We start from the raw sequence: 15,176 nt of genomic DNA, 5'->3' as shown, positions 1-15,176 counted from the left end.
AGATGAATAGAGGAAAAAATCTGGGAAGAACCAGAAATGGCTGCAGAATAACAGTATGACAAAAAAATTACAATAAATAGGAGAAATGACTCCAATGTGACCCAAGTTAAAGACACAAACTAGTCACAACAGATATAAACTAAAATTAACCAAACAGGTTCCAGAATTGTCCTGAAAAACTACATTAGATACAATACTAAATACAAAAAAAAAAAAAAATTCGTTTCACAACCATTCCTAATCCCCCAGTGAAGGATGGACCTGTGTGCTAAAGAACGAAGAATAAAAACCAAGAGGACAAAGGAAAGTTCAGGTCAATTTATTGAATTTAAAGTCCCTGCTTGTTTTTCCATGTTACACCAGTAGAGGGCAGATTGCTCAACAATTCACTGGAATTTCCTCAAAGGAAAAGAAAAAAAATCAAATTACAGTTTATTTAGTTCAGCCAATCAAAGTTTTACGTTTTTTTCACATTTAATAGCATCAAGCCACCTGTAGGAGGAAAATAAACAGACTTCCTGAGCACAAAGTCCAGATTGAAGTGCTGGAGGCGGTTGGAGCCAAATCAAAACGTTTCCATGGATTCTAAGCGGGACGAGTCAGAAACCTCCAGCAGCAGAGCCAGATCAAATCAAAGCAGCAGGTTTCAGGATCCAATTTAACTTTACGGCGCAGAAATTCACATCATGGTGTCAAAGTTGTAGGTTTGGTTTAGTTTCCTCCTTCAGGAATTCGCCTGGACCCAGAACCCCCCCCTTCCCACCCCCCATCGCTCCGCATCAGAGCGCAGACACAAAACAAAGACAAAGACAATCTTCATCATGATCTCCTCTGATTTCCAGTCGGACCAAAGCAATCGGACCTAGCTCCGGGCTCGGCTGCAGCTGGACCCGGTCCAGAGACACAAAAAGGTTTTCCTTCTAGCGGGAATGTTTAGCTTAGGCTCTGACAATAAGCTTGGATGAGAGAGTCTCACCAACCAATCCTGGAACTGGATCCCAGAGGAGATGATGATGACGGATCCATCGTCAGGGATGTGATCAGAACCGGGGGGGGGGAACACAAAAAGACAAAGATCACATCCCTGACGAGAGCTCGCATCTGATTGGACGTCTGGACCAAAACCCGATCAGACGAATGATAAGAGACGGAATCGCCGACATGCAGCTTCGCTCCGTTTGATTCGTCCTCCTGACTGTTCCTGGTTCAGAGGAAGCTGCGTGCCGGCGGTTCTCCACTGATCCAAACATCATCATTCACACACAGAAACACACATTCACACATACCACCCCCCCCACCCCCCCCACACACACACACACACATACAGAAACACACACATCTGACCTCCAACCCACATTCACTTTTTTTGGTTTTGCTTCGATCCTGAAAATCAGTTTCCAGAAAGGGTAAAAATATTTCCTCCTCTTCCTCCGATGAAGGTTGTTTTCTGGTTTTTAAATGGGAAAATGTAAACAGAATCATTCCAGCTTCCCGGTGGCGGTTCCAGACGCTTTTCTAACACCTTGGATAAAGATTTTGCCCGGCAGGAACACGGATCGAGCCGCTCGGGAAAACAGACGTACAGAAGATCAACGTTGTTTTCCAGAACCGCTCCGGTCCGACTCCCAGCTCCGTCTGGCACTAAAAAAAAAAAAAAAAAAAAAACTAAAAATAATTTCAAACTAAAGATTTCTGCCCAGATTTAAGTACCAGAGAGATTTAAGATGCCATTAAACACTTGGTTTCTGTGCCCACCCATCAGAACTGCCAAAAGCAACAAAAATGTATCTTAAAAAGCAAAAAAATATATTTTTTCTTTTTTTCCTAAATCCTTAGTGATGCTCTGTAAGGGGAGGAGACGCCCCAGCTGCCGGTTCAGAGATGCTACAGTCCTGCCGGGTCCAAACTAAACGCTCACATTGTTCTGAAACTAAAAAGTGGAGCCGGGCAGGAGAAGGAAAAGCTGCGGTTATTGCTGCTGCAGGAGGGGAGACCGTTCTGACCCGGTTCTGTCCGGCCAGAACTGCTTTCATCGCTCCCTGGTCCATCAGGAAAGTCAAACCGGAACCAGATCCAGACAGCAGCAGCAGACAGAAACGTTTGGAGGTTTCTGGGCTGAAAGCCGGGCCCGGTCCAGGGATAACCCGGCAGGTTGGGGCTGGGTTCTGGTGCCGGGTTCTGGTTCCGCTGGACCAACGTCTGCTTAAAAAACGGGACAATTCAAACCGACTGTTGGCAAGTTTGGCTCCAAATTTACACACAAGTCCCATCAGAAGCAGACGTTCATCCAGCCCGGGGAAAAGTTTCCCTTCCAGCGCCAACCTGCGGGGTTAAGTGGACCTGAGCTCAGAACCGACCGGATCGAGTCAAACTGGGCTGCAGAACAAACATTGGCATCTGATACATTCACTGAGCGCGACACATCCGGGTTCTCCGACACGTTCAGCGGGACAACCAGAGGGAAACGGGACAGGGAGCGTTAACCGTTGTTCTGCACCGCCGTTGGACCCGAACCAGAACCATCTCCACTCGCTTCGTTCCCCCCGGCGACAGCAGCCAGACGGGATTCTGGGAAATAAACGTATGTCTGCGGTCTGCGTGCGCGCCCTGGAGTTCATGCGGGGCGTTTTTTAGACTTCATTTCTGCTCGTTTGTAAATCATAATGTGGGGAAACAGTCGCGCAGTATTTAAAGAAAGCTGCCCTTTTTATTGCAACACGTTAGAAACACGCCTCAGCAGGAGAGCGGCCGCTCCGTCTCTTTTGCATAACGGACGCTGAAACATGGGTTGCTGTTGTGCTCGTACGCTGCTGCTGCTGCTGCTGCTGCTGCAGCGGGACGTGAAGGGAGCGAGCGCGAGGGACGACGTAAGGCACTTAGTGACAACAGCGGTGTCAGTGGAGGGGGGGGGGGGGGGCTGCAGGGCGCGCACGGCGGGGACAAGCAGCCGTCGGAGCGGCCGCTGCAGGAGAAAACTGATGGAGCGGAGGGGGGGGGGGGCGGTGTGGGGCGGGGCGGGTGCAGAACAACAGTTTACAATAAGAAGCAGAGCTCTGAGGAACTAATGCAGACTTTCCAGCCGGCGGGGAACGAGGGATTGCTGCGAGCGATGACGTCTGCTGCAGCCCGGAGTGTCGCGGTGCTCTGAGGAGGAGAAAACGCTGCGGTTAGGGTGCGTCTGGGAGGAAAGAGCATCGCTGCGGGGGGGGGTTGGGGGGGCTCACCTGTTTTAGGTGCTGTCCTGCGGGCGGTGCGGTTTCTCCTCCACCTCCTCCACGTCGCAGTCGCCGCTGCTGGAGTGGTACTCGGCCACGTAAAGGCTCTTGTCGATGCTGCTGGGGATGGGCTTGATGTCGGTCACCAGCTGCTCCTCGATGGCCTTCAGGTTGAAGCGATCCTCTGAGGTGATCAGGTTGATGGCCAGACCCAGGTGACCGAACCTCCCTGAGAACCGCACAAACACGTGGATCACATTAAATCAGCGTCTGGTCCAGAGATCTGCAGCCGTTTCTGCCCTCGTCTGATTTATGAGAAATATCTAAGATACTTTTAGGCTTTTAGATAAAGATTTTTATTAAATTTTCTACAGGATGTTGATATTAAACCAAATAATGTATCAACCAACAATCCTTTAAACCCCTAGAAGTGTTAAAAGAAAGGCTGGACTTCATATGGTGTTAGGCATAGACATAATATAAGAGTAGACGCGTCATTGGGCGGGTTCTGCCTCTGCTGCGATGCGTCAGAGCGTCCGCCATGTTGGATGGGGCAAATCTGCAGTTATTCAGTCACTTAACCAGTATCAGAGGGACTTTAATCTCTGAATATACTTTGTATTCGTAGTATTTTTTTTGTAATAGTACAAGTTTATTTTCGTATCCCTTTAACTTCATTCTCCTGAATTTATTCTCCTAAAGAATAAAAATATTTAACATAATCTAACCTGGCCCTATTACTCCAGGAGTGAAATAATTCTGCAAACTGTGATTATTCTGGAAATGTTCCCTCTTAATTCTCATATGATGTTTTTATCATAACATTATCACTTTTGTGTTTGTTTGTTTATTTTTACTTTATTGACCTAGGACTTTTTCCCCTCATATTATTAATTTTACCTCTTTAATACTCCCCCAAAAAGTCTGTTCCTAAAGGTTCACATGTGACAAGGTTTTATGAAATAATGAAGACCACAATGTTTAGATTTAACAAATTGATCCTTATATTCATAACACATACACACAAATATTTGTTCTGTCCTGCTAACCACAGCCTGCAGAGATCTGACTGAAGAGACAGGGACGCCTCTACGGCTTCGCTCAGCCTTTGGCTCACTACCGCCACCTGCTGGACTGATGGTGAAACGCTGTTTCCTGAACAACGTCGCCGTTCGTCTTTAGACCGCCTTAGATTCTCCACCCACCTGATCTTCCGATGCGATGAAGGTACGTTTCAGCATTTTTAGGGAAGTCAAAGTTGATGACCACGTTCACAGCCTGGATGTCGATTCCTCTGGTGAAGAGGTCTGTAGGGAAGCAGCAGGACGGGATCAGACCCAGCAGAACCCCCCCAGAAACACGCCGACGCGCTAAAACTCACCGGTGCAGACCAGGTTCCTGCACAGCCCGTTTCTGAAGTCGTGGAACACGCGGTTCCTGTATTCCTGCAGAGAAACCCAGAAACCTGTGAAAAAAATGGAACAGCTGTCGGGGAGGCAGCAGCAGAAGCGAACGTCTACCTGCATCATCTTGGCGTGGATGTAGAAGCAGGAGTAGCCCAGCTGAGTGATCTTCTTGGCCAGGAGCTCCACTCTCTGAGTGGAGTTACAGAAGATGATGGACTGGTTGATCTGGAGCTGGAAGCAGAACAAAGGAGACGAATGAGCGACGCCTGGTCTGAGGTCAACCTGAGCGTCTTCAGGAGGCGACGGCGGCGCCGTTACCCTGGAGAACAGCGTGTTGAGGCAGTGGACCTTCTGCCGCTCCGTCACGTAGGCGTAGAACTGAGTGATGCCCTTCAGGGTCAGCTCCTCCATCAGGTTGATCTCATAGGGTTTCTGAAGGTGCTTCACCTACAACAGAACCAACCATGGATCAGTCTGGATCTACTCCTGGATCCGCTCCATCTCCCACTTAATCCCCAAGAAAATAAACATTTTAATCTTAGAATGATGGGGAATAAATTCCATCTCCTGGATGTTTGAAACGTTCCGCTCTCAGCCTGGTGACAGTGTTCCTACATCATAAGGCAAGTTAAATTCAAGACTTTTTAAGACCTTTTAATGCCACTTGAAATAAAAAGTTAAGACCAACTTAATGATAAACAAGACAAACCTGGTTGCGACAACTTCACCCAAATGTTTATTTTAACATAAACCATTACTTTCTGGCCCAGTAGACATGTTTAAAAATTAAAAAAAACATTCCATATAGGAAGAAAGCTAAAAAAAACCCACACAAATTACAGATATATTTTTAACAACTACTGAACTGAATTCACAAACTTTGTTTTGTTCCCTACTAAAATAAACTATAAATCAGTTTTAAAAACCACTACATAATCAGTGCCAACTCTTTTTCACAGCTATGGTCCGGCCGACAGTTTTTATTGGTTCCGCTATCGGGACGGAACCAATAATGGTTACATTGAGCCGTTCGGTAAATTTAAAAAAATATATAATTGTGTGAATTATTTTACTGTTTGGTAAGGATTACAAAAATAAAATCCTATTTATGACCTGGTAACAATTTTAAGACCTAAGAAAGACTGATTTAAGACATTTTAATGCCAATTAAGGCATTAGTTTTATATTACAGAATTCAATGCCTTTTAAGACTTTTTAAGGATCCGCGGGAACCCTGGGTGAACTCTTGGGTTTCTGGCAGAACCGTTATGGAAACATTTCCACAGCAGGAAGCGTTTCCCAGGATTCAGCGGGGTAGAAACCGAGGAGCAAGGCAGGAATCTAACCCCAGACCAGGTTCTGGGAGTCTAGCAGAGGCGGTACCGCTCAGTCTGGACGGTTTTGATTTAAAAGGTGAAATTTTTAAATCAGAGAAGAACCATGAATGACTAAATCAAATCGTTTTAACTTGATGTCCAGAACTCTGAAATGAGGAAACTGACATCAGAACGCGCTGAGCTACGATATCTGCCTGTTTCCTTCCTTCCTCCTTCCTCGTCTCCTTGTCTCCTTGCTGCCTCCCTCCCTCTGCGACCTTCAGCGTCATCAGTGACCGTCTGCATGTCTGCATAAACATGACTTCAGCAGGAAAGATGCAGATTCATAATCGCCTGCATGACTCCACACCGTCCTTGACCATATGAAGATTATTTCGCTCTCACAGATTTCACCATGACGACATTAACCACGTTAGCCGTTATTTACCAAACTGCTGTTCTTATTCCAATCAGGTCCAAAAGAATCTGGATTCCTTTCTTTTAATTAGACAAACATGCAAAACATGCACCAAGAGGCTGATGTTAAAAATAAAATCACAACCATATTTATTCTGTTCTAGGAGAGTTCTGGCACCACTGGGTCAGCAGATAAACGTTAAACCTGTTTCCAGACGGGAACCATCAGTCTGCAGGACCCAGACTCAGAACCACCTTCCAGGGATTCAGTCCTTCTGACCTCAGAAATCCAGGATCTAGATGGATTTGGAGCGACTGGGACGTCTCAGAACCGGTAAACCGTCAGAACCGGACGATAATTTAACAACAACGTCTATCGATGGACAGAAAACTCGGTCAATAGAAGAGTTTTCTTTCTTTTTGCATTCCAACCAATCATGTAGGTCAATATTACAGTCATTAATCCCCCCAACCAATCACAACGCAGACCCAGGAACGCTCCGTCACCAAGCTCCGCCCCTTTCTAAGAGTTCAGAGAGTTGGTTGGTTGGTAAAAGGTTGAGTAAGAACAGGATGTTCTGGTCAGAGCTGCACTTAGAACAACGTTCTGAATGATTTAAACTTGTTTAAACACCGTTTTCTTTAGACCCCCCCCCCCCCCCCCTCACCATGAACTTCTGGACGCTGATGGGGAAGGTAGCGGAGTAGAGCAGGATCTGCCTGTTCTTGGCCAGGAAGCTGATGATGTCCTCGATGAGAACCACGAAGTCCTGAGAGAGCAGCTTGTCCGCCTGAGGAGGAGAACACAGAACGTTCAACATGGCCGCCGGCGGCGAGCAGCGGCACCAGGAGCCGCGGCGCGTCACGCTCACCTCGTCCATCACCATCATCTGGACTCGGTCCACCTTGGCCACGCCCTTCTTTATCAGGTCCAGGATGCGGCCGGGCGTGGCGATGACCACATGCACTGAAAGGAGAGCGCCGGGTTAACCGAGGACAGGAAGAACGCCTCAAACCTCCACTTCCTGTTCTGCGTGCGGCTTACCCGTCTCGTCCAGGCGCATGATGTCGTCCCGCAGGTTGGTGCCGCCGGTCGTCGCCATGACCTTCACGCCTCCCAGGTGTTTACTGAGCTGGATGCAGATCTGGCTCATCTGCAGCGCCAGCTCACGCGTGGGCACCATGACCACGGCTGCAGCAGAAAGCAGACGTCACCGAGGGAACAGAACCAGGAACAGAACCAGCAGCAGAACCAGAGGAACCAGCAGCAGAACCAGAGGAACCAGAGGAACCAGCCTCACCCTGTATGTGGTCCTTCTTCAGGTCTATCCTCTCCAGCAGCGGGATCAGATAGGCGCCGCTTTTCCCCGTTCCGTTCTTCGCTCGGGCCAGAATGTCCCGTCCGGACAGCGCGATGGGAATGCTCTCCTCCTGCAGAGGAACCATCATCATCATCATCATCATCATCATCTTCTGCTTCTAACGTCAGAGACCTCCTAGAGTTCTGCAGTTCTGCAGAAAAGCCTCCACACACTGCAAAATGATTACTAAAATTACATCAAATGTTCTTGAAATTTGTGTTTTTGTCCTTGATTTGAGGAATTAAACAAGATTATCTGACAATGGAATTAGTACTTTACTCCTAATATGAGATAATTTCTCATTTTCACTTGAACTAAGATGACAGAGAAGAGCTGTTTCTATTTTAAGTGCAGAAATGTTATTCCATTGGCAGATAATCTTGTTTAATTCCTCAAATCAAGGACAAAAACACTAATTTCAAGAACATTTGACGGTCTCTTTTTGCAGTGCAGGTTAGGTCATTTTTGAACAGGCATGTGTTAGGGCAGCCCACCGCTGCCGGTGACTCCGTCCTGGGAGGAGGACCTGGTGACCGGACCACTGAGCTATATTATACACTGGAGTGCTGATTTTGCCGAAAAACTGAAGTCACTGGCCGCCATCTTGCTACTCCCTACTCTCACAGAATCCCACAGGATTTGGTTGCAACAACAAGCAGTTTTCTGGCTGAGTTAAAACGTTTCACAGGTAATTCTACAGTCAGTGGATGTACTAACACTATCAACTACTAGGAGGTTAGGTGCTGAGACATTTTACATGTTATTCATATTAAATATATATAAATGTATATATAAGTACGTGTATATGTATACATGTATATATATGTATACACATATGTAAATATATGTTTTTGTATATTGTTATTTATATATTTATAAATGTTAAACATATATATTTAAATGAATAAAATGCAAAATATATCAGCACATAACTTTCTCAGTACTTGATAGTTTTAGAACATAAAACTATATGGCATTTGACATTTTAAAAGTTTTAAGCCCCCCTGAACATGAGAAAATCCTCGTTATTCGATGCTGTAGCGCACATATTCCCTAGTTACTGGGGGGAAATAGGGAGTACCAATATGGCGGCTGGTGGCTTCACAGCGACTCGTTCTAACAGCAGCTATTAGCACTCCAGTGTATTATATAGCTCAGTGGACCAGACCAGCCCCCCCCCCCCCATGGTTACAGCGGGGCAGAGAGGAAACAGAATGAACTCTGGACATGCAGCGCCCCCTCCTGGATGAAACCGGCCTGCAGCTTCAGCTCCGCCTTTACAGGACAGCAAACCTACGAGCTTCTGATCGCGGCTTAGCCGTCTGGACCGGAACCGACAGGCGAACCCGAGCGGGTCCAGGCTGGCCTCTGGGCTCACGCAGAAGAACCCAGTCCGGTCCAGCTGGGAGGAAACAGCCCCACCGACAGGATTTAAACCTGAACGTGTCGCATTCTACCCGGTTCTGGACCAGTTAAAGCCCGGTTTCATGGACCCCCGTGTTCTGAGACATGAACACATGTGGGTCTCTCTGCAGAGAGAAGCTGAGACCCGATGATGGCGCGCTGTAACACGCTCCATCTGATCAGGTTTTAGAGAGCAGCGCCTCCAGAACCAACATGTTGGACCCGGAGGAGCAGAACCGGACGGACAGGAGGAGAAAAGGTTTGTGGACCTGGATGGGTGACGGCTTCTCCCAGCCCATCTCAAAGATCCCCATCAGCAGTTCCCTTTTCAGGCAGTAATCTTCAAACTCGTTGCCCTTGGTTGCCGTGACGTCCTGCAGCAGAACACAGACAGAACACAGACAGAACACAGACAGAACATCAGAGAACGGCTCAAACCCAAACGGGTCAAACCCAGACGGGCCGGGACTCACCGACGTTTTCACCCTGGTGTCCCTCGGGGGGAGCTGTAGGCATTTCTTCCAGTCGTCTCCAAAGCGGATCCCTCCCCCGTCCTGGTTGCCCCCGGCCGGGTTCTTGCCCTGGGCCGAGGCGGGGGGTCCTGCGGCGGGCTTGGGCTGTCCTCTGAGCTGCCCGTTCTGCTTATTCAGTCCCATCACGACCGGGCCCAGGTTCTCCGTTCGGGCCGTTGCCATTTTTCCTGAACTTATTTTTTTTTTTAAGGTTTTTGCCTCTTTTTCTAAATTCTCTTGCACAAAAAAAAGTCAAAGTTTGATAAAGAGTTCAACGATATTATCCGTGTGTCTGAAGCGTTTTGCAGAGAAACGGCTCAAAAATATTTACATATAAACACGGGAAGGCGCAGCGCGGGCGCGGCTGCGCAGCCAACAAAAACAGCTTTTTACACAAAAACTCTTCGAAATGAAGAGAAATCTGCAAGCATGTGCAGAAATCCACTCGTCCACGATATAGAAAAATTATACGTGGACAAGCATCAGAGTGGTTCCAGTCCTGAAACAGAACGACTAAGGCAATCTGCACCAAAACGAGAACGTCAGCGACCTCTCTGCGTTTTACTGCGAGTCCCAGAGAGCTGCTGCATGTCCCTGATCCGGCTTTGTTCAAGGTCGTCCCCAGAAACCCAGAATTTCATCTACTTCCTCCGGGAGAGGTTCTGTTGCTTCATCTGGGAAAAAGACGAAGATCCAACAAGGTTTTTAGTCCAAAGCAGAGAAGCTTTCCGTCCCCGTTGGGTCCTCGGTGCGGTTCCTTTGTGCTGCGGTTTTATTCCTCCTCCTCTCCGTCGACGGCGCGGATGATCCGGTCGGCCCGAGGTGCACGGCGAGGCCAAGTCCCCGTCTCCAAAATATCCAGACCGACGACTCAAACGTCCCACCTGGGAGCAAAAACAACAGGAGAGTCACGACAGCAGCTTCATCAAACGTCAGAAAGATTCTGGTTTCCCCTGAGGAACAGATTTAGACCAGAAATACAGAGTTTTCTCCCAGATAATAATAATAATAATATAATAATAATTATTATATTATCTGTGTTTTCTGACCAAAAGATGCACTTTCAGTCAGAAGATCAGAAATCTGAACCAAACTGAAGTAGGGCTATTATAAACGAGTATTTTAGAAATCGATTATTCTATCAATTAATAAATCGGACAAAGATTTTTTTTTTACAAATTCTGCAGATTTTTCACATAATTACGTACCGTAACCTTTGGACCAAAATTCCTTAAATGTTCTCAGATGTATGTTGTGCCTTATAAGCCGGTGCCCCTTATGGTCCAAAAAATACAGTACGCTCATTTTATGAATAATAGAAAAAAGGGGAGAGAAATAATTAGCAAATTATGCGATTCTTTTTTGATTAACGAGGATAAATCTGCAGCTACAAAGTTCTAGGATCCTTTCTAGTCGACTTCACATCCATACAGTGCAGCTGCTGCTGTAGTGAAAATGGTCACAAATAAAAAGTACAAAAAGTTTCATTTGCATACTGCATTTTTTTTTTAGATTAAAAAGTTTGATTCTATTCATATAAAAAACAGAAATCTTTAAGAGTTTAACTTCAGGGCTAACTTAAACTCTTGGTTTTTTAGTCCACAAATTTACTTTTTAAATTACAAATTATTTTTAAAACAAATTACAAATTCATCAAAAACCTTGTTTAGATACGATTTTGCCAGAAATCTAAATTGTGATACATTTCAACCATAATTGTGATTTAATTTGGACTTTTCTCTGCATTAAACTCAAGCAAGAAAAATGTCCTGTAGATAAAGAGGTTTGTAAACAAGGACTATTAAAAACAATAAATGTAACTGTTTTTGTTAATCAGAATATTATTATTGAAGAGAACAGCTTTTAATTTATTTTTGACATCAATCCTTGTTGAACATAAAGTGAAACCAACAAACCAGTCTACGTATTAAACAGTTTGACCAGAACTTAATGATGTGGTGAGATTCCTGAAAGTTTCTGGTAAAAGTATGATTATATAAACTCAAACAATTTAATAAAATTATCTCTCTGCTGCAACTCTCTTCCATGTGACGCAAACCCACTTTAAAACATAATTACCAACACCTAAAGTACGTCTGATCCATTAATTGTTAAATAGCCAAAAATTGCAGACCTCTTTTTTTTTTTTTTTTTTTAGAAATTGCAGTTATAATGCAAATGCGATTAATTGTGCAGCCCAAGTTGTTCTTGACTGATAAATCACATTTATAGGCCGTGGGCCAGAATCTGTAGGACGCTTCCTTAAGAAGTTTCGTATGAACTGTCAGGGGGCAACTTTCTTCCACCAGGATAAGTTGCTACACATAGCAGTGATCTCAAAACACCAATGTTCCCACGTTTTCGCTTGCACATTAATAAGTTATAGCCGATAAAAAATCTAAACTGTGGCGCTCCGGTCCAAGAGGTCACGTGATTCGATTTTTGCTGCTCAGCCAATCAGATCGCTGTATTGTCAGCTGTGCGCGTTCATCAGTTCATCATGGCTGCGCTCGTAAGATGTTTGTATGCATTTGTTTCCAGATGAAGAAAGCCCAATAATAGCATTTTCTGGCGCCAGCTGGCAGAGATCTTGATGGCAAGAAAAAAATAAATAGCCCAGACCATCTGTCCATCCATCCATCCATCCATCCATTTTCTAACAGGCTTATCCCCGCTGGGTTTGCGAGGTGCTGGTGCCGAGCTCCAGCTGTCAATGGGTGAGACGCGTTGTATAAACTCGTTGTGCCAAACGAGTTATCCCCTTCGGAATTTGTAGAATTTTGTATTGTATTTTTGAAATCAATAAAAGTTTTAACCTCCAGCTTTGTGAAGTCTAAATATTTTAAACATCACATTCTAGTAAAATGAAATTTATTTTTTTTAAACTCCTAATACGTTGTTCTATTTTTAAAAGAGACATATCTCGTTTTCTTAATACGGTTAATATCTCGATAAGGTTCTTGGTTGAATTAAAATCTTATTAAATCTGATAATTTTGGCTGTGCCTTTATTCAGTGTTCATTTGATCACACGTGAAATCCGCTTTATATAATCTATTCATGCGGGTTTAGCTACCAAAAAAGAAAAAAAGAGAACCAGCAGACAGCTGTGATGGACTTAGGAAGGTGGATTTTGGTTTCAGCAGACAGACATTCGACAATCTAATAACATAAAGCTAATATTTTCGTGACACATCTGGAAATGACCGTTTTCTTTCTCATAACGTATTATACTGGATGGATGGATGAACGATAATGTAACGACACCATTGCTATATTTCGTTAAGAAAAGTAAAACATCCTCATTTCCACGCCTAATAGGTTGGAAATGAGGCGGAGTTGACTAGATTCATTCTTCCAGCTGAATGCGCTCTTGGCGCAGGGAATACAAATTCTGGCGGGGATAAGTCGTTTGGCACAACGACACCTGTGCTATCCTAGCGCAGCAGGTCTTGGTGATATCACAGTAAATTGGGCAAAAGTCTGGACTATTTCTGCCCTGCGATGGACTGGTGACCTGTCCAGTTTATACAACGCCTCTCGCCCATTGACAGCTGGAGATAGGGACCGGCACCTCGCGAACGCAGGGATAAGCGTGTTAGAAAATGAATGGATGGATGGATGGATGAATGGATGGATGGATGGATGAATGGATGGATGGTCTGGGCTATTTATTTTTTTCTTGCCATCAAGATCTCTGCCAGGTGGCGCCACAAAATGCTATTATTGGGCTTTCTTCGTCTGGAAACAGACACAACAGAAACAACCATCTTACGGGCGCAGCCATGATGACGTGGTAAACTCGCTCAGCTGACAATACAGCGATCGGATTGGCTGAGCAGCAAAAATCGAATCACGTGACTTATTGGACTGGAGCGCCACAGTTTAGATTTTTTATCGGCTATAACTTCTTAATGTGCAAGTGAAAACGTGGGAACATTGGTGTTTTGAGATCACTGCTATGTGTAGCAACTTATCCCGGTGCAAGAAAGTTGCCCCCTGACAGTTCATACGAAAAGTCACCGTACAGATTCTGGCCCACGGCCTATTACTTAAAAACTGCTGTTACTAAATTGATTTCTTCTCTTGTTTATTTTTTTTTGGATATTTTTTTATAGCTCATTCAAAAGTCTTAAGACAAAAAGAAAGTGGAATAAATTTAGTTACCTTATATTTAAAACACTAACGACCGATTAGGGAATCTCACCGTCCACGTTTTATCTGTATTTATTTGGTTTAGCGTCTTTAATTATTTCTAAATAGCGCAAAATATCGGTTAAATCGCCCTTTTTAACAGAAATCTAGCTCTATTATAATCTAAGAGTTAAATAATTGCTATTTTCTATAAAATAATAACCCGGATTGGATTTAAAGTCGTACTGCGCTGACAAAAATCCCGTAGTTTCCTTTTCAGGATTAAACTACTTTGTTGTTTTGATGCTGCGCAGGTAAATCCAGCAGGTGTGTCCAGAGCAGCTTAAACTGAAGGCTGGAGGACTCGGACAGTTTAAACTCACATTTTAACGTCTACTTTACGATAAACTATCAGCGTCAAACTCAAGATTAGCTCTAAAGACGTATTTAAAAAGCTTAATGCACTGACGGCAGCCTGGGGAGGAGGGCTCTGCTGGGTGTTCTGGTTTCATTTGAACGGGAACCTTTAAGGTGGCGTTAAAACTGCGCGTCAGGAAAGACGCTAAAGCGCATTAGCAGCTAACGGCTAAAACAAACTTAAACTAAACTCCGGACGCAAACACTCCGGCTGAGAAGCGCCAGATTTATCAATCTAATAAAGATACAGACGGTTGGCCCTGATTTGGGATAATGTGGTGTGTAGTTTGACCTTTGTTTGGATCTGAATCTTTCACGCTTCACAAATCCAACACAACAGTTAGCCGTTAGCTCCGAGCTAACGAGCCGACGGCGGGGTTTCAGCCGACACTGAGCGCGCCAAAGTCCGATAAACATACCTGAAATCCTGCGTTGCTTTATGAGCGACGCTCCGAATGCGGTCAATCAACAACTTTCTGCTGAAGTAAATGGAAATGTCCTGAAATAAATTGTCTCTATTGTGTTTCTTCTTCCTTTAAATCAACATGGTCGCCTCCTCTTCCTCGATGAATCCCTGCGGCTTGTTATGAAGCGTGTGGGGCGACGCTGCTGCCCCCTGCCGGCAGAGTGGAGGAAACGTCTTCCCAAATCTGCTTTATTTCAACCCACAGCCCAGAACTAAATAACTACACAAAATAAATGAGTAAAACAAAGATTGGCATATGATCTCATTAGGTAAAAACCTTAAAATACTATTATATATATTTTTCACGTTTTTACAATCTAAGTCTAATAGCTGACCATTTTTAGAGAAAATCAGAAAGAGCTTTATTACCAAGCTGTATTTTACACATACAAGGAATTTGCTTTTGGTGATAAGGCACAACACAGACAAACATACAGTTGACATAAGTAAATGTAGAAATATACAATATGGAATAAACAAAACAAATGCAAACTGCATAAGAATATATCAGGAATTTACTCGACACATG

At 44.6% G+C, this 15,176-nt stretch overlaps 1 protein-coding gene across 1 annotated transcript; it reads right to left on the bottom strand.

Annotated features, from left to right (window-relative positions):
• Window positions 1–303: 303 nt before the first annotated feature.
• Window positions 304–14,764, bottom strand: LOC105916922 (probable ATP-dependent RNA helicase ddx6). Its single transcript, XM_012851576.3, has 13 exons — window positions 14,601–14,764; window positions 9,593–10,515; window positions 9,389–9,493; window positions 7,656–7,785; window positions 7,400–7,546; window positions 7,227–7,321; window positions 7,023–7,145; window positions 4,940–5,068; window positions 4,736–4,852; window positions 4,597–4,660; window positions 4,421–4,522; window positions 3,225–3,444; window positions 304–3,144 (listed from the first exon to the last, which is right to left on the bottom strand). The coding sequence occupies exons 2-12, from the start codon at window positions 9,812–9,814 to the stop codon at window positions 3,230–3,232; spliced, it is 1,449 nt and encodes a 482-aa protein (XP_012707030.2). The 5' UTR covers window positions 9,815–10,515; window positions 14,601–14,764; the 3' UTR covers window positions 304–3,144; window positions 3,225–3,229.
• Between the last annotated feature and the right edge of the window lie 412 nt (window positions 14,765–15,176).

The sequence above is a fragment of the Fundulus heteroclitus genome, chromosome 13 (genome assembly GCF_011125445.2).
Source record: "Fundulus heteroclitus isolate FHET01 chromosome 13, MU-UCD_Fhet_4.1, whole genome shotgun sequence".
Lineage (NCBI taxonomy): Eukaryota > Metazoa > Chordata > Actinopteri > Cyprinodontiformes > Fundulidae > Fundulus > Fundulus heteroclitus.
Note: the sequence above shows the minus strand (reverse complement) of the source record. Positions and strands in the feature narration are given on the sequence as shown.

Coding starts and splice junctions, on each gene's coding strand:
- LOC105916922 (XM_012851576.3), bottom strand. CDS start 9,814: ATGGCAACGGCCCGAACGGAGAACCTGGGCCCGGTCGTGATGGGACTG. Junction 9,494..9,592: donor ACACCAGGGTGAAAACGTCG/GTGAGTCCCGGC, acceptor GTTCTGCTGCAG/GACGTCACGGCAACCAAGGG. Junction 4,853..4,939: donor TCAACACGCTGTTCTCCAGG/GTAACGGCGCCG, acceptor TTCTGCTTCCAG/CTCCAGATCAACCAGTCCAT.